At 38.7% G+C, this 20,350-nt stretch overlaps 1 protein-coding gene across 5 annotated transcripts in view; it reads right to left on the bottom strand.

Moving 5' to 3' along the window:
- The window catches only part of ndrg4 (NDRG family member 4), a 163,261-nt gene that overhangs the window by 100,143 nt on the left and 42,768 nt on the right, over window positions 1-20,350 (bottom strand). For all 5 annotated transcript variants that reach the window (XM_043707294.1, XM_043707293.1, XM_043707295.1 and 2 more), the window contains one exon: window positions 5,804-5,848. In XM_043707294.1, coding sequence (XP_043563229.1) covers window positions 5,804-5,848 — 45 coding nt within the window. The remainder of the gene's footprint in view (window positions 1-5,803; window positions 5,849-20,350) is intronic.

The raw sequence follows: 20,350 nt of genomic DNA, 5'->3' as shown, positions 1-20,350 counted from the left end.
CCATGGGACAGGAGAATCGACGTTTCGGGCATAAGCCCTTCTTCAGGAATGAGGAAGTCATTCCTCATTCCTGAAGAAGGGCTTATGCCCGAAACGTCGATTCTCCTGTTCCTTGGATGCTGCCTGACCTGCTGCACTTTTCCAGCAACACATTTTCAGCTCTGGTCATTATCTGATCATTGCTTGTGGGATCTTGCCTGTGCAGAAATTGAAGGATGCCTTTTCTACATTACAAATCTTCAAAAGTAGTTGCTGATTGGACTTGTGATCTACTGAGCTAGTGAAAAGATTTTATATAAACTCGAGTTCTTTCTTTCTTTCCCAGAACCTGCTGGCTGTTTTCTAAACATATTTGGTGTTTTTTTAAAATTTGCTTGAATGTACAGAATTATCCAAAGGCCAAAAAATCCAATTAGCGCTTGGAAGCTGTGACCAACTGTCACTGGCACCAGAGGTGTGTGTTAATTGAGATGCTGACATTTGAAAAAAAAATCGAAATTTAAAGCCTGTGTTTGCTTTCTTAACAGGAACCGAACTCTCATCAATTAAGGAAAAAGGATAAGCGTAATTGGGAAAGCAATGTATTGAATGTTCACATCACTACTGTGATGGTCATTAAATTTTGGTTTGTAATTTAAATTGACAGTGGATAATTATGCAAATTATTGTGTGACCAACACCGTGACTAAATCTCGCAAATATATTGTTGGATAATAATCTGACAGACATTTTAAAATTATTCTATAATCAGCCTCAAAAACAAGGTCAGTATTGTTAGCATCACCGGACATGTGATGGCAGTGATTATTGCTCTTGTACTATCACCTTTGTGATCCAAGTGCCTATTACTGTAGGACTATAAGAGACTGGAATGAGAGGAAAGTTCACCTACTCTGGAATTCATTGCCACAGAATGCTGTGGAGGCCATGGAGTATATTTGAGAGAGAGCTACACAGGTTCTTGAGTATCATGGGGATCAAAAGGTTATGGGGAGAAAGCAGGAGAATGAGGCTAAGAAACTTATCAGCCATGATTGAATGGTGGGGCAGACTCAATGCGCTGAATGGCCTAATTTCTGCTCCACTGTCTTCATCCCACTCATACACAGGAACCTCTCTAGCTATTTTCAACTTGTACTATAAAGACAAAGTCATGCAACTTTACTTCCGAGGAGACAAAACAGAACTCAAGACTGCATCAGGATCTCAAACACACAACTGGGAGCAAAGAGTCACACATTAGGATTTTCAACAGGGCATCTTCTTAACTGGAATGGAGATAGGGTCCCTATTCAATTAAGGTCAAGAATATGTTCTTAAAAATTGAGTTTCAACCAATGGCCTTCTAGCCTGGAAAGTGCAGGAGTTGCAATAAGGAATAAAGGACAGGAGAAGTCTCCAACATGGAGATGACTTCTTCACACCTTTTTAAAACATTTTACATTAAAAAAATATTTTAGGCTGGAAACCACTATTGGTCTGTACAGTGAACTTAGTAAAATTCTAAGACAGCCTAATCAGTTACCACTGTGAGCTGAGATGCAGTAAAGGAACCAGTAAATAAGCTAGTATTGCTAATTTTCAACAACACCTGCCTCTAATTCCAACCTTAGTGGTGGCTAAAAATAAAGTCTTCTAAGTTGCGTTTGAGGGTGATGCTGGTGCATGGTGGGTAGCAGGTTAAAAATACCATTTTTGATTATAGGAGTGTTGCAAGAATAAGAGAATCAGCTGAGAGCGAGACATAAAACACGTGCCTTTTTCCATAATTTCTTGCCAAATCTGCACAATGGAATCTGTGTGATATCAGACAAAAACAGATGGAAAATAATTGATGTGGTCTGGGCAAAGTAAGTAGTCAGATCCTCCTTCATAAGAATCACATTGGAGGATTGTGAAATGGTTAGAGCACAGAAGAAAATCATTTAGCCCATTAAATCCATGCCAGCTCTCTCCAAGAGAAATTTAACTAGTCCCAAATTCCTATAAGCTTGCAACTGTTTTCCCTTCAAGTACTTACCTACAGGGGTGAGGGTAGCTGAAGACAAAAGTTATCTAAAAATTAGTGACTCAAAAAAAAAATTTGAAGATGTTGTTTGACAAGGAATCATATAATTATAGCACTTACAATTTTTTAGTGAAATACAAATGCGTCAACCCCTTTTCAAGTTAATGGCATTATCAGACTCAAGTAGATAGAAATTTAGTTGTTTCTTTTGATTACTGCCAGTAATGAGCAATCCTTTTCTATCAAATCAGAAATGTGATCTTAGCATTTCAGCATTCAATACAGTTAGAAGTACATGCAAACTTAAGAACATAATTTTGCTGGATAAGGCAAAGGACAATGGTAGTGCTTTGCACACTATATTCCGATGGGATCCCTTGCAAACTCACCACCACCTTCAAGCGCAATTATGGATGGGCAGTTTTTTTTTTAATTCATTCATGCAATTTGGACATCTAGTGCCCATTCCTCATTGCCACAGAGAAGGCAGTGGAGAGCTGCTTTCTTGATCTGCTGCAGTCCATTTGCCATAAGTAGACCCACAATGCTATTTGGAAGGGTATTTTGACAAGGCAACACTGAAAGAACAGCAATATATTATCAAGTCAGGTTAGTGAAAGGCTTGGAGGGGAACATGCAGGTGATAATATAGATCCCGTATATCTGCTGCCTCTGTTCTTCCCAATAGTAGCGATCATGGGTTTGGAAGGTATTTTCTAGGGGCTTTGGTGAATTCTTGCAGTGCATCTTGTAAATGGTACTGTTGTGAAGTTGGGTAAAGTATTTGTGGATTGGAAGGCAGGAAGTTAGAATTTGATGTTTGTAAAATGATAGGGGGGAAAGAGTGTGTGGTCCCTTTAAAAGATGAAATGTATTTTTTCCCTCTATGTTTAGCAATTAGAAAATGATTATCTGTAGGCAGCAGCTTGCTAGTTGCAGGTGCTCAAATTGAAACATCTGTACAAAAAAGCTGTACTGTCAGCAGACAAAGCAACATTTTTACCAAGACAACACATTTTTAAATTTGGCAAATTAATTTAAACCTGGCAGTTGGAGATTAAGGACCAATTAAATTTAAATTTGATGGTTTTGACAACCGAGAACCAATCCAACTATAAGGAAGTTAATAGGTTATCAAGGGTATAAAATAAGAGGGCATTTGAAAATTGGCAGAAAGCAAACTGCCCTCTGAAGAAATTAGCTCTCTCAGCTCTCAGAGTAACCATCATCTGACCAAAGGTACAGCGGAACTTTTATCTAATATTCCTGACACCAGAATTCAATGCAGAGAAGCATTCCTGATGCAAGAATTTGAAGGAGAAGGCATTCCTGAAAGATGACCAGTGGAAAAGGCATGGAGCATTCCAGAAGACAAATCCTGGCCATACTTTTGAGAGACTAAGTTTAATATTTTTATAGTATATATTGGAAGTATACCATTAGAATTTCCTTTTATTCAGAAATTGTTAGAGGGGATTGTACAGTTTGTTAGTGGTTCTGTTGATTCATTCACTGTTGGAGTTAGATAAATAAATTGTTACTTGTTGATTATAGACTAAAAGAAAGGATTATTTTCAGTTAACCACTCCGTTATAACAGATTGGGGTATGAGAGGTAAAACCACTTGTCACACGCCTTTAAATAAATCATGAAGCAAGGCGATCTTCTCTAGATATTTTGGTTTTAGTTATCAGAGGAAGGTCGACCTCCACTTTCTAACAGTACATACTGCTTCTGCTGAATGTCAATTAATGGAGCCCAGACACCAGCAAAAAAAAAGTAGCAATAAGGCTGCATAATAACGTTTGGTGCATTAATACTAAAGTTTGCATCTCATAAATCAACACAATTATTAACAAATAAATCTGAAAAATCAATATACTTTGTAAAAATATTATTTTCTGTGCTCATGCATGTTTCAGCCAAATTCTACAGATTCCATGGTTAAAGTAGACTCAGCAAAACCCAATCCTACCCAACCACCTGGTAATCAGCCCCTTCACCCCACCCCACACATCCTTTTTCCCAAACTGCCTCCCCTCCCATCCACATACTTATGCATACCTACCTCCCCATCCAACTCAGTATATAAACACTTATTCCTGTCCTTTCCCTCCTCAGCAACTACTGACTCAGTCATGTCCTCCCATCTCTATCCACCCTAACTCAATCATCCCCTCTTCCACCCTACCCCCATCTGGATTTCTCCATCTTGTCCAGATGGAGAAAAGCTGGAATGCAAAGCAGTAGTTTTATGTCCCCAAATCCCAGTTCCACTTTCTCTGCAATCAGCTCTGCTCTGTCTTATTTCCCTACTCACTCAGCACCAGTCTTGAAATTCACACCAAGCCCTTTTGACCCTGCTCTGAGCTCCCCACCATGACTACTCAAGTTCACCATTCTTGAACTCTTAGAAAGAGAAAAGCTTTACAAGGGTTTTACATCCTTCCCAATGGGCAGATCCCAGAGTTAAATATAATGTTTCAGCTAAGGTCCAAATACTGTTTTATACATGTTTTGTCAAATTTTCTTTTCTTTGTACAGAATATTTTAATTTATAAAACTCAGGATACCAAATGGCTTATTAACTATTTTCTCAACTTGTCCTGCCTCTTCCAAAGATTTATACTAAAATACCTCCAGATCTCTATGTTTTTGCTCTCTTTGGAATTGTGTTCTTTAGTTAATATTGGTTTCCCTGTCTTCCGACCAAAATGTATGACATCACACTTTCAAACATTAAGTTTCATCAGTCACTTGTCTGCCCATTCCACCAGTCTACCCGTATTCTCTCAAAGTCTTTCATCATCTCTACAATTTCAATTTTAGTCTAATTCAAGTGTTTTTTTTTAAATTGTGCATGTACATCCAAGTCCAAACCATTAGAATACACTTAAAAAAAAGTGGTCCCAGTACAAACCCATAGAAACTGAAAGAACTTCACAAAGGCTGGTATCTTATCAACCAAGTCACCTTTTACTTACACATAGAAAGTCTTTGTGACACTGATCCAGCTCTCAGTGTGAGCAGAACCTCTGACACTCCTGTTGATTTCTTTTTACTGAGGATATTCTAAATCTCCTGGTTGGATTTTTTTTTAAACATACGGACTGTAGCACCAGCCAGCATAGAGTCAGTGCTCTAAACTGAGAAAGTCCTGGTTTTTTTAATAAAATTGCCACACTTCCGCCTAACGTATATTTTCCTCAACACCCATGTTGTGTGTGTGCAGGTGTGAGAGACACAGTGAAAGAAACTGTGTACAAATCTTTATTCAATTTCCATCACGAGGAAGAAAGGAAATAGATCTCAGTTCAAAGATCAATTTCTCTAATGTTTCTTCTCATCGTTACAAAGAATTCCTGGTCGCAAAGTGCTGGGTCATTGTAATTTTTGTCTACAATTTTCTCCAGATATTTCCTGCTCTTGGACGAAAAGACAAGGAAAAGAGTAGATGTATACTGTGATGAGAGAATAAGGGGCTTATTTACCCAGTGTGAATCTGAGAATTGCTCATATAAGTAGTGGCACTGGCAACTAATTTTCTTACCACAGCAGAGATGAGGTGCTGCCTGCTTCGACTGTGGTGTATTGCTGGCAGAACAAGCAGAACCCGTAGGAGAAAACACATTAAATACATTTCAAATTGAGAAACAGTAGGAAGACGATAAAGCATTCTTGAAATGGTTCACATAGCAACAGGACACATTCTCTCTCCAGAAATTTCCCTAATGCCAGAGAACTCATGACTCTTCTTCAAGTGATACAATGTCAAAAATAGTTGGCATACAGTACCTGCCAGTCTGAGTCCATGGGGGGCAAGAACATGTCGCAAGTTTCCTGCAAAGAGAAAAAGGGAATGTCACATGGAGCAACAATGGAAGATCTTCATTAGCCATGCTACTATGTTTTAGATTTTAACAGTAAACAAGACAAAATTAGAGATGCAGTGTAACCACACAGTCAGGGTGGATTCAAGGCAAGTTTTATGCCTAGTTTCTCAACAACAGCACAGCAGCCATCTTAATAGAGAGAGGCAACCATTTATACATTTTTTAAACAACACTGTTTTTGTATTGGTCCTATCTCCAACATTTATTTTCTGCTTTCCTTTGTTAAAAGATTATCTCAAATCAAATTGCATCTTAATGTCCAGCCGAATTCATAAATGAAGCGAGTGATAATGTGTGATGATGCTCAGTGGATCACAGTTGTAGTAAGGCAGAAAGCAAGTGGAGCACAGAAAATTCTTTTTGATTGGTTCAAATTATATTATTACTAATTAGAATAAATAGATGGTGCAACATTTCTTGACTGTTATCCAAATAGAATAGGGAAGATTAAAAAGGGAAAATTTAAGAGATTTTCAAATTTATAAAGGATTTTGAAAAGGTAAATAGGAAAAAAATGTTTCTAGTGAATCATGGAATCCCTACAGTGCAGAAAGAAACCATTTGGCCTGTCGAGTCTGCACAGAGTCCCTCTCCAAACAGCATTCCATCCTGACCCCCACCCTACCGTACCCCCATGACCCCACATTCACCATGGCTAATCCATCTAGCCTGCGCATCCCTGAACACTATGGGGCAATTTAGCATGGCCAATTCACCTAACCTGCACACCTTTATATTGTGGGAGGAAACTACAGCACCCGGCAGAAACCTACACCGATCCAGAGAGAGGGAGAATGTATAAACTCCACACATATAGTCACTGCGTAGGGCAGTAGTGTTAATCACTTAACTACTGTTTTGACCAGTGGCAGGAGGTTTGGTCAAATATCTTAAATTCAAGATACTAGCAAAAGAAAAAAAATTGATGAAATAAAGATAATTTAACTTTTCATAGAATACATTGCCATCTGGATTTACTGCCTAAAATTTTAAATGATTTTCAAATGGAACTAGGTATATACGTATAAAGAAAAGAAAATGCTGGGCTATAAAGAAAGAGCAGGGGACCGGCACTAATTGGATACCTCTCTAAGAGCAAGCGCAGGCTCAAAAGGTCAAATGGATTTCTATCTATGTGGTATGATTCTGTGCTTCTCATTAGAAAAGCATGACAAGTTTGTGTGTGTCATTGACACTTAAATTTTGATGCAAATTATACACCTCTGACACATATCTTTTAAGAATAGATTTGAACAATTCAAAAATATTTCACTGCAATTGAGCCAATAAGTAAACTTTTAAAAATTGTTTGTATTTTTATGTCAGCTTCCTTACACACCACAGTTTCTTGGATCTTCTGGCTGCTGATTTCTGACTTTACATTTGGCAAGCCAGAATTATTTGCCTTGTGTGCTCAATAAATGGTTTGACAGATTTGACTTTCTAACCTTGTCCCTTGTCACGTCAGAATATCACAAGCAGAGCAACTTTACATATCAAATTCTGTCTATGAATTCCCCGACCAAAATCGTGGACAATGTAATTGCAATGACCCATATCCTTCTGCACAAAATCAAGGGTGACTTCTCTCACCAAAGGCCACACTGTTCAAATTATACATAAACAACAAGGAGAAAGATGTACAAAGTAACCAGTAGCTGTTTTCTACACATCAATGAAACAAAGAACTCGAAGATAATTTTAACCCCAAACGCATGGTCTGGAGTAAAGCAAGGTGTAAAAGGTTTAAAAATTTCAAACCCAATCCAAAAACCATCTCTTATTTGTCCACTTCCCAGTGTGATACAGGCAGTATCAGAAGTCAGGAGGAACAAGGGCACTTCAACCTACCCCATCAAATTACCTTCTTCCTTGCCATTAAAACCCCACCTGGAACCCTCTTGAATTCACTCTGTGCTTAGGAATAGTGAATTGGGCAGCAGATCCTAAAGATTTCCCAGACTCCCACCAATATAGTAGCAGATTCTTAATTTGTTGTCCTACTGCTGATTCCATTAAAGTGCCTTCACTTTAAAGGAAGCCAGCACTGTCATTCAGGTTGATTAAAGGCAGCATTAAAACTGCATCCCCCTGATCTTTACATCCCATTGATTAATAATCATGGCCTTACAATCAACATCAAGTTGCCACGCACAAATTTTTGCCTTGTTTACCAATTCCAAGTCAACTGCAATTCTAAGTAATTTATTGTAAATACTGGGTAGAAATGATTGTGACAGAGAGATAATAAACGTCTTTCCACATTCTGCAACATTTTGTATAGAATCAAAATACTGCATATGCTGGAAAAACAAAAGAAAATAGTCATCAACTCAAAATGCTAAATTTGTTTCACTTCATGGATGCTGCCAGGCCTTGAGTATTTTCAACATTTTCTACTGTTAGTTTAGCACTTAGAACCATTGATTAGTAACATTAAAGTGTATTAGATTTTGTGCATCAATGAAGACCAAAAATTGAAATACAACAGTGCATTAAGTTCAAAAGTACAGCCAGAACAATAAGGAAAGTCATATAAAGTCACTACAGCACTGAAACAAACCCTTTGGTCCAACTCATCCATGCCAACCAGGTTTCCCAAACTAAGTTAGTCCCATTTGCCTGCATTTGGTCCATATCCCTCCAAACCTTTCCAAGTCACGTAACTGTCCAAATGTCTTTTAAATGTTCTAACTGTACCTGCATCTACCACTTCCTCTGGCTGTTCATTCCACACTCGCACCAACCTTTGTGTGGAAAATGTTGATTTGCGGGTCTCTTTTAAATCTTTCTCCTCTTACCTTCAACCTATGCCCTCTAGTTTTGAACTCACCCATCCTAGGGAGAAGGCACCTGTCATTCACCTTATCTATGCCCCACATGATTTTATTAACCTCTAAGATCACAACCTCTTGTGCTCCAGGGAATCAAAGTCCCAGCCTGTCCAGCCTTTCCCTCTAATTTTCCAGAAAAGGAAACTTTAGAAAACACAGAAGTAACATTCACTGTTTTAGAAAAGTAGTAGTGAATTTTCTGTCATAGTTTGGACAGAATGACAGAAGTGCATGGAAGTAAAACAAGAGACTGAAGTCAGTCAATAGTAGTAATCCCCTTTCCTATTAAATTTGAACTAATCAGAAAAAAACAGTATATATTTTAATCATGTCACAAACATGTCAAGGGTTGAAAATTCTTCTTGAGCTGTGGTGTAAAACAAGCAGTATGCATCCAAGGCAATACCAAACATTTTAAACAATCACTCAAGATGGTTTTCTAGCCACTTTAATTGGGCATGTGCTCTACACAATTTGAAAGTAATTTTTATACATACAGAGTCTCATCAGATCTTCCTAAAGTAATTGCATTCAAAAGCTTCACTAAAGGTGCTAAATACTACTTTGTGCATAGATCTCCCAAAATTGCAGAAAGGCAGATGATTAGTTATTCCGGTTTCAATGGTGTCAGCCAGTACAAATTGGTAAAACCTATTCTTTATATAACATGACATCTTTCACATCGCTCTGAACAGTAAGAAAATGTTTCAATTTAACATCTCATCCAAAGAAGAACTGAATTAGCTTTAGCTTTATTGTCACATGCACTCAAATGAATACAATGAAAAGTTAATAAGCAGCCACGTGGAGCGCCATTTTAGGTACAAAGGTACAGCATCTTCAGTTACAGATTATTTAAAGTATAACATTGTCACAACACACGGCACCAGTTTAGGTACTGAGAATGACAATGGAACACTCCATTATAGCACTAGAACATCAGCCTTGATTAGATTAGATTAGATTACATTAGATTAGGTACTGAGAATGACAATGGAACACTCCGTTATAGCACTAGAACATCAGCCTTGATTAGATTAGATTAGATTACATTAGATTAGGTACTGAGAATGACAATGGAACACTCCATTATAGCACTAGAACATCAGCCTTGATTAGATTAGATTACATTACATTACAGTGTGGAAACAGGCCCTTCGGCCCAACAAGTCCACACCGACCCGCCGAAGCGCAACCCACCCATACCCCTACATTTACCCAACGGCCAATTCACCTGACCTGCACATCTTTGGACTGTGGAAGGAAACCGGAGCACCCGGAGGAAACCCACGCAGACACGGGGAGAACATGCAAACTCCACACAGTTAGTCGCCTGAGGCGGGAATTGAACCCGGGTCTCAGGCGCTGTGAGGCAGCAGTGCTAACCACTGTGCCACCGTGCCGCCCACAAATGATAAGCTTAAGCTTTGAAAGATGCCTCAACCTGTAACTACATGATTCATAGGCTGTATGTAACTGAGCTAAGCTGATAGCAAGTCTGTCGATATGATTTTATCTTAACATTTACAAAAACAAGTTCGGAAATATAACATTAGTTATTATGTCAAGGCTAAAAATAAAGGTGAAAACTTAAAGCTGAAACTGACATATTTAGTATCTATTAAAAAACAAAACACACTGAGTGACTCAAGAGTTAAGGATAAATTCAGAGATTGAAATCCTGACTGTAATTAAAAGCAGACAAGAAAACATTCAAATAGTCTTTGGGAATATCTTGGCATTCTGGCAATAGATTGAGCTCTGTGGTCCAGTTAATCTTTTAAGGGATCTGTTGAACAGATAGACAGAGGATCAGTTTAGATAATTGTCCAGTGAATGGATTCTCCATATCAATCATCACAAGTAATTATTAAGTGATCCCCACATCGTGTAATTTTTTTTAACATGAACCTATAGTATAAATACTAGAACCATATATCACAAAAAATGTGAGAAATAAAAAACACAATTACGCCAGCTGGGTCAGATATCAAAAACTGGAGGGAAAACCTCAGGGCAAAATTTCTACAAGTAACATTAACATATGAGCTGAGACTAGTGGGCAAGAAAGAGGAAAGAGGAATAGGTTAACATGCCAACTCTTTCTGATTTGGTATCAAACTTCATATTGCAATTCTCTTATCATATCCTTCTAACTGATATTTTGAGCATTCTTATTACTGTTCAGAAAAACAAATAAATTCAAATCAAAAGTGAATTTGTTAGTACTTCCTCAGTCTTTTTCTACCGATACTTGCCATCTACTTGCTTCATTATGTTCCCTACTTTTATACTCCACATGGATAATACCCTTTGCATTTTAAAATTTGCCCTCAAGTTGTCAGAACGACTCATCATATACTTTCATCATTGTTTTTTAAAAAAAATGTAGATCACTTCGAAAACCCTTTGGTCTTTTTCCAGCAAGGATACACACAGCATTTTTGCTTCAATTGCTATCCCAAAGAACCTGATTTTGGCAGCTCTAAACTACATACTTTCAAGAACAATATCCTCCATATGACATATTCCTGACCGAAATAACACCCTGATTTGTATCTTCTCCACCTATTACTAGAACCCAAGGGGCTGTCTCTTTCATGGTTGCTATGAGCCATGCAATTTCAATGTTTCAACACAATAACCTTTTAATTTCTTTCATCACACTGGGTCAGTGATACTATTAACACTACTTCAAAACATTATTCCCATCATAATTACTTACATTTAAGTCCACATTTTTGGCAGAATTCTCATCTGGAAGATTGGAATCATGAGCCAGAATTTGCCTGGCCCCACAAATCCATCTCCGTCCTGGAAGAGCCTGCCTTGCCTATTTTCATCAGGGAGACAAGCAAGGAATGGAGACAGTCCCAAGGTGGCAACAGAAGCAAGCAGCTGGCAAGGTCAGCAGATAGAGAGACAACCCCATGCATTGGGACTATAGGCCAGTTGAATTTAAGGCTGTTAGGACCTATAGCCCTCACCCTTCATACCCCCTCCATTCTCCCTCATAGCTTCCATTCCCTTATCCATGGAATGTATACTCTTCCAGTATTCATTATATTCAGAACTAAATTGATAAATATAACAAAAGTATTTGAAGTGCTTTTGAAACTGACACAATATGCAGAGTGTTTGAAAATTTCCTTTGACAATTTAAGAATGGTGATATGAAGTTTATTTCAATCACACACAGCCATTCGTAATGTCAAAGACAAAAAATAACTTTAATGCACTTCACCTCTCTTAACCACGGCGGCACAGTGACCTTTGCTATTCACCTTATCTTACCCCCCATGATTTTATAAATCCCTGTAATGTCAGCCCTTAACCTCCTACGCTCCAGTGAAAACAGTCCCAGCCTATTTTTATTACATAAAATCTCCATTCTCAATAATATTCTGATAAGTCTTTTCTGAACCCTCTCCGTTTAATAATATCCTTCCTGTAACAGGGGACCATAACTGCCCACAATACCACAGAAGACGCCTCATCAATGTCTGATACAACCACAACACGACATCCCAACTTCTCTACTCAAAAAGTTCTCAGCAATGAAAGCAGGTATACCTGATACCTTCTTAACCATCCTGTCTACCTGTGATGCAGATTTCAAAGAAATATATACTTGAATACCTCTATTCTACAACACTATCCAGGGCCCTACCATGAATTGTGTAAGTCCTGAACAAAAATAGAAATTGCTGGAAAAGCTCTGCAGGTCTGGCAGCATCTGTCGAGAGAAATCAGAGTTAATGCTTCAAGTCGAGTGACACTTCCTCAGATCTGATGGTAGCTAGGAAAATGTCTGTTTACATGCAGAAGATTGTGTTGGGGGAGGGGTAAGGATGAAACAATATGTGGGGATAGAGCCCAAAGAGAGAAAACAGCAGTTAAGTAGATAAAGGGGTAGATTACAATCTGGCTAGGAGGGTGAATAGCTGTTAATGGAGACTGCCGGCAGCTAATAATGGGTGCTGTAATAGCAGGCTGTGTGATAACAAGGCCTGGTTCTGGGGAATGGGGTAAAGACAAGGGAGAGCTCAAGCCCTAAAGTTATTGAATTCGATATTGAGTCCGGAAGGCTGCAGGGTCCCCAGATGGAAAATGGAATGCTGTTCTTCCAGCTTGCATTGAGCTTCACTAGAGCACTGCAGCAAACCCAAGACAGAGATGTTGGTCAGGGAACAGGGTGTTTTGAAGTGGCAAGCAAGTGGAAGTTCAGGGTCTTTTATGCAAACAAACTCAATTAAGTTTGCGAGATGATTTCCCTCGCACAAGACCATGCTAATTATCCCTAATCATTCCTTGCCTCTCCAAATGTATTTAAATCCAATCTTTCAGAATTACCTCCAGCAACTTACCCACCGGTAAATTGACTCATAGGTCTATAGTTTCCAGGCTTCTCTTTACAGCTTTTCTTAAATAAAGGCACAATATTAGCCTTAAGTCCTTAAGCACCTCACTCATGGTTATAGACAATACAAATATTTGAATTGGAAACCCGTCATTTCCTTCCTAACTTCCTACAATGCCCTGGGATACACTTGATCAGGTGGAGATTTATCCACCTTTGTGTTTTCTAAGACCTCCAGCACTTCTGCTTCTGTAATATGAACAGTTTTCAAAACATCAATATTTATTTCCTAGAGCTGTTTAGCCTCCATTTCTTTCTCAATAGTAAAAACTGATGCAAAATATTCATTTCATATCCCTCCCATCTTCCGAGGCTCAACACAAAGATGACCTTGTTGATCTTTAAAGGACCCTACTCTCTCTGCAGCTGTTCTTAATGTACTTGTAGAATCTCTTTGGATTATCCTTGACCCTATCTACCAAGGTCTGTTTGCCTTCCTGATTTCCCTCTTGCAAACAGAAGACTACCAACTCAAAATCCTGGCAGTTCAGCTAAATTCTGGGTTGGTATCAATGGTCAATCTTTCATCGCTACCTTGTAGCGCTTTTTAAAAATCTCTTAGTGTTGCTAGGAACTTGGATGTTGATGTGACTAAAAGTAATTGAGACAGGCAGTCTACTTTGGAGTGAATTTTATGCAGCACAATGTGAATTGTGTGTGCTCTGTACAAGCCAGTGAGAATATTCCCCCTTTTTTCACCCAGAGACTTTGCTGACATGGTCCTTCCAATTTGGGAATGCTGCCATCAGCCTTTCTACTCTTCCTGCTTGTCCTCCTTCCATTTTTCCCACAATTAACATCCAAGAGGGACAGACTCACTAGTGACTCTGCTACAGCAGTGACATTAAAACAGGCATCATTAGTCAATGACCAAATAGCAGCCATATAACAATGACAAAAATCAAAGACAACAATGTATTGAAGGCAGAAAGGACAAGTATATACAAAATCTAAATTAGAACAAACAGTTTATGATTGCGTTTAGAGGAATTTTAACCCTCTCTCATTTGGTCAGAGAATTCAACACAATTGATCATCACAGACACGTAACTATACTTTAGTCATAGGAGAGATAATGACAGAACAAGGCTTTTATGACTATTTAAAACTAATGTCAGAACATACTCTACATGTTTTGCTTAGTGTGAAATCTGTTAAATATAAGAAGGCTGTTATGCAACTGCTTATGAATGTGACTATGCATTCAAATACATCATTTGGCATGGTCATCTGGATAACCGGTGTGAAATGTGGAAATATTACACTCAAGCGGCAGTTTTGAAATTGGTGTCATTTTAATTTTGACAAAACAATTAACTTGAACTACAACTGATCAATGCTATATCTGATTGGGGTGCTTGCTGAGATAGAGTAGAACGAGTTCACTGCATATCCGGAATAAAAATAGTGCAGCAGGACAGTGTGGAATTTTATTGTCTATCCTGCCTAGGAGGATTTGACAGGGCTGCATATCTTGAACAGACACCAATGATCAAATCAATGAGAAAGAAATAGAAAATGTTCCATTTCTTAGCAACCTTTGCCTAATTGATAAATACATCTTTAAGAGTAATATCTGAATTTCCAAGCTTCTCTAAATTCATATGAAATAGTTGAGATTTTTTTCTATTTTGACAAGATCGCTAAGGAAATGTTAATATTTCAAGAGGTGCGAATGACATCAGGCAGAGGAGTTGGAACAATTTGTAACTGGTTGTGAGAACAGAGCTAACTATTAAAATGGAACGGTTCTCAGCAGTTAGCTTGGTAAGGCAAAAGTGAGGACTGCAGATGCTGGAAACCAGAGTTTAGAGCAGAGTGGTGCTGGAAAAGCACAGCAGGTCAGACAGCATCCGAGGAGCAGGAAAATCGACGTTTCGGGCAAAAGCCCTTCATCAGGAATAGAGGGTTAGCTTGGTAATACAAGTGAAGAGGTTTGCTTTAAGCTTCCTCTACTAACTACCTGCGTATTAAAGTAAGCAATTTAAGATGGAAGTGGGAATGGGCCCCACACACAACTTAATCATAGGTGAATTATCAGCACTGCCAGTGTGCACGAGACCTTGACAGAGCAAAACAAAGCCCAAGTAAATTACTGTATATTGCTGGAAATTCATTGCAAAGAGGGACAAGATGCTTTAACTACAGTTGACTGCAAGAAGTAAACTGTCCAGAGAGAGGTGAGTGGGAGAAGATAAAACCTGTGAAATGAAGGAGCTACCCTGCAGCAAGCTGAGTGGCAGAACCAGAGATTAGTCTACATTGCAAGATAAGAATCTATGGTGTGGTAGGTAGTACATTAACATGGATGGAGGATTAGCTTACAAAGGGAAGACACACTTGGGATAAGTAGCGGCATTTTCGGGATGGCAACCTGTAACTAGTCAAGTGCAACAGGGATCAGTGCTGGGGCCACAATTATTTACAATGTAGATTTATGACTCGAACGAGGAAAGTGACCATATTTCAGCCAAGTTTATAGATGACACAATAAGGCTGCAGCGAAATATAGACAGGTAAAGTGAGTGCGCAAAATGCTGGCAGGTGGAACTTAATGTGGGAAAATGTGAGGTTAAGCACTTTGCTCGGAAGAATAGAGAAGCTAAATATTAATCGAAAGCAGAAAGATTACAGAAAGTTAAAAGAACAGAGGCATTTATGAAATCTCATGTGTGACTCAAAAAGTTAGCATTGAGATTCAGTGGCAATAGGGAAGGCAAATAGAATATTGGTGTTTATTTCAAAGAAAATAGAGTATAAAAATACAGAAGGCTTGTTAAAACTATAGAAGGGACTACGCAGACCACAGCTGAAATACTGTGAACAGTTTTAATCCCCTTATTTAAGGAAAGGTACATTGGCATTGAAGGTAGTACAGAGCACGTTCACTGGGCTGATACCAGTAGAGAGGGACTTTCTTATGAGAGGTTGAGGAGGTTGGGCCTGTTCTCATTGGAGTTCAGGAGAATGAGAGGTGACCTTATTGAAACATGCAACATTCTTAATGGACTTGACAGGGTAGATGGAGAAAGTTTGTTTCTCCTTTGTGGAAGAATCTAGGACCAGAAGGCATAATCTCAGAATAAGGGGTCACCCATTTAAGAGAGCGATAAGGAGGACTTTTTTTTCCTCACAGAGGGCAGTGAATCTGTGTGATTCATCGCCAGAGAGGCTGTAGAATCTGGACTATTCAGTACATTCAGGGCTGTGATAGATAGATTTTTAATCAAAAAGAGAATTGAGGGTTATAGGGAAAAGGCAGGAAAGTGGAGTTGAGGATCATCAGATCAGCGATGATCTCAGGTGATTGGTGGAGCATACTCGATGGTTCGAATGGTCTACTTCTGCTCCTAAGTCTTATATCAGAGAGATTGGCTTATTTAGCTTTAACTGTCAGTGCAACCGCTGACATACCCACAGTGCAAAAAAGACTCTTTTGGCCATTTCACCCCATGGTATCCTGTGATGGGTAGGATAGGAAATAGAAAAACTACTGTGACAATGCTGTGACTTTAAGAAGTTATTTTGTCCTGGTTTTGTTTAAGAGAAGTTGTAAGGCCAATGAGCCGGTTAGTTAAGGACACTTGAGTAAATAGCTTGAGGCCTTGGGTTTTTTTTTTATAAAGCAGCCTGAATGGGTATCAACAGCGCTCAGATCAGGATTTCTAGGTTTTAGGTTTAGCTTGAAGAAGCAGTTATTAGGGCCTCAACAGAATTGGAAGCCTCAGTGAATGTCTCCTGGCTGCTATTCTCTCAATTTTGTCTTGACATTTTTTCCCCCTGGATTGGATAACTGCGTGCGAGAATCTGTGTCTGCATTTTCCTTTTTGACAAGAGGTATGTTTATAGGATGTTCCTATAGTGGAACAGGTAATTAGCAATAGTTACTGTATCAATTATTCTGTTAAGTTTTCCAATAAAGTTATTCTAAATTCCTCATTCTTTGGTTGTATTTTTAACTACAGTGTTTAAATAAATTGTATTTTGCTTAAAATCAATTAGTTTGACCAGTGCATCTGGAAGAAACACTGCATGTTTGCCTTTAAAAATAAGAAACAAAGTTGGGTCTAGGCTATTAAAATATTTGAAGGGATCTGGTCTGATCCATAACACTGCCAATCTGGTAAGATAAAAAATACTTTTGAGATTTAAAACAGAGCATTTAAGGTACAGTAATGGGACTCATTCCAGATCCAAGGGTATGTGGTGCAGATGGAAGAGTGTGTCCCAGAATAAAAAAAAAATCATCAAATGTGTCCTGCAGCTCACCACTTGCACCATAACAATCCTACCCAAGGACAACAGTCTCTGTCAGAGCCTGCCAAAACAGGTGTCCTTATAGCTGATGAACTGCATTTAAATGCCTGATTAGTATTCACAACTTGGGAGATGTATGCTGCTAAAGGTCTGAAATAAAATTGTATTATTATGCCTGAAATACACAAAGTAAGGAGAGCAAGAGAGAGGGGGTTTGTGAGAGAGAGGGAGGAGACAATGCGAGAGGGTGTGTAAAAGAAAGAGTGCGAGCAAGAGAGGGTATGAGAGAAAGCGAGCATGTGCAGGAGAGAAACTGAGGGAGAGGGAGCGTTTGAGAGACAGTGCTAGAGAAGATGTGAGACAGTGAGAGTGAAAATGTGAGAATGGGGTGTGTGTTTGGACTGAATATACCAGAGCAAGAGTGGGGGTATGAAAGAGAGCACAACAGGGATAAAGAATTGGAGGAGGGAGACAGAGAAAGACAGACAAGACACAGAGAAAGGGAGAGGGGTGAGAGTGAGACACAGAGAGAGAGAGAGATAGAGTCTTCAGACTACTGGACATGAAAACACAAAAAAAACAAACAGAATAGACCATAAGTCAAAGCTTGGTATATCTTGGACAAATGTATTGGAAATATTTAGTATTAAATGCAGAGTGTTACTTTGAAGTCCAAGTCAGAAGACAGTTCTTAAGATTGCATTTTCCTCAGTCTGTAAAGAACCCAAAATAAAACAGAAATTGCTGGAGAAACTCAGCAGGTCTGAAAGCATCTATTGAGAGAAATCAGCATTAACATTTTGGGTCCAGTAACTATTCTTCAGAACAGGGTCACTGGTCCCGAAATAATAACTCTGCTTTCTCTTCACAGATGCTGCCAGGATTGCTGTGTTTCTCCTGCAATTTCCATTTTTGTTCTGGATTTCCAGCATCTAGTTTTCTTTTGGAAGAACCCAAACTCGATGTGGCAAACCACATGACAAAAGATAGTGACAGCAATAGGATGCACTACTTAGAAAAGCACGGCTGCTGTGAAGATCCAGAAGAGCCTCAAGAAAAGTGATAAATTCAAAAAATGATTTGCTAAATCAAGAAAGCATCCATACAGCTAGGAGGTAAGCCAGCAGCCAAAGAAAAGCCAAGCAGTTAAGTAGCTGAACATCTCTAACCTGAAAACCCCACCCACAGAAACCATCAGAACAGTAAATCTCAAAGTTGTTTACAGTCCATAATAAGGGAATAAAGCAGTGAAAGCAATAAAATCCCCACAGCAGCTAAGGGGAGAATTCGAAACTGAGCACCCACGAAAAAGGTAGATTACCTTATACTCAAAGCAGATTCGATTCCTTGAGGGAAGGAAACAAAACAAAGCGTTGTGTTTGCCTGGAAACCAGACTGAGAAGCACAGTTAGGACTTCTAACAGCAAGGTATTTCTAAACTATTTATTCAAATGACAAAGTTGATAACAGCACATTAAGATAATTCTTCAGATAGAAACTTAAAGAAAATTAATTAAAACAGAAGAATCAAAGTAAAATCATTATTTCAAGTCAAAGTATCAATGCCCTAACAGTGAAGTTAATGAAATCTTTATTATTTTGACAGCTTGAATGAAATAAAATTCAAAGTTTTATTCAGCAACTCAGAAGTTTTCTTGATTTTAATCATTAACACACGAGAAGTTGGATAAAGAGCAAGAGCATGAATCTGGTCGCATTTTGTCAAATGCAGCAAGAAAATCGTTGGCACAGTGGTTAGCACTGCTGCCTCACAGTGCTAGAGACCTGGGTTCAATTCCCGCCTCAGGCGACTGACTGTATGGAGTTTGCACATTCTCCCAGTATCTGCGTGGGTTTGCTCCGGTTTCCTCCCACATTCCAAAAGATCTGCAGGTCAGGTGAATTGGCCATGCTAAATTGCCCATAGTGTTAGGTGAAGGGGTAAATGTAGGGGAATGGGTCTGAGTGGGTTGCGTGTCGGTGTGGACATGTTGGGCTGAAGGGCCTGTTTCCACACTAAGTAATCTAATCTGAAATATCTCAGACAGAAAAAAAAGTTCACACAAATGAAGTCAGGGCAACCATCAAAAATCAATGATTCTGATTCAGTGAAATCATTTTGAGAGAGTTTTACATACGTCCAAATCTTTGTGAATTCCTCAGCCATATTTGAGGAATATCTTAATTTTTCTCTATAGAGATGCCATATTGGTAAAGGAAAACTGAATTCTACATTGAAAACAACAGAATTTCAACACTTCTCAGTTTTAATACCACAAAAACGTAACATCTTAAGAATACAACATGGTAACAAAACAAGTAGATCAAAATCCTATTATCTCTATGACTATGTCTCTATAATATTTTACCAAATCAAGGAAATTATCAACAACCTGAAGTGCCCATCAGTCAAATACAACAAAATTCAGTGATATTGATCTTTCAACCAAAAGGAACTCAAGACAAAAAAACCATTAGATAGATCAACAAATTGGCAGATAAAGTGAATCATAACTCTTGAGATTTTGAACAGCTTCAACATTAGCCACCAAATTAAATTCAGAACAGATTAGCACCATTATAATGAGCTGCGTGCATGTGAGGCAGCTGAAATTCAAAAACACGCACATTCCATCATTCTCCTCTAAATAACTTCCTCACTGGTTTAACTGTACCATTCATGCTATTCAGAAGGCGACACTGGGACAACAAAAATCTGACAGACATCTCATCTGAACAACACTACATATGATAACATCAATACAAAATCCTAAAATGGAGTTTAATTCAGATGTATGCGAGGTGCTGCATTTTGGGAAAGCAAATCTTAGCAGGACTTATACACTTAATGGTAAAGTCCTAGGGAGTGTTGCTGAACAAAGAGACCTTGGAGTGCAAGTTCATAGATCCTTGAAAGTGGAGTCGCAGGTAGATAGGA

The sequence above is a fragment of the Chiloscyllium plagiosum genome, chromosome 17, assembly GCF_004010195.1.
Source record: "Chiloscyllium plagiosum isolate BGI_BamShark_2017 chromosome 17, ASM401019v2, whole genome shotgun sequence".
In the NCBI taxonomy this organism is placed as follows: Eukaryota; Metazoa; Chordata; class Chondrichthyes; order Orectolobiformes; family Hemiscylliidae; genus Chiloscyllium; species Chiloscyllium plagiosum.
The sequence above is the reverse complement of the archived record's forward strand: the minus strand, read 5'-3'. Positions and strand labels throughout refer to the sequence as shown.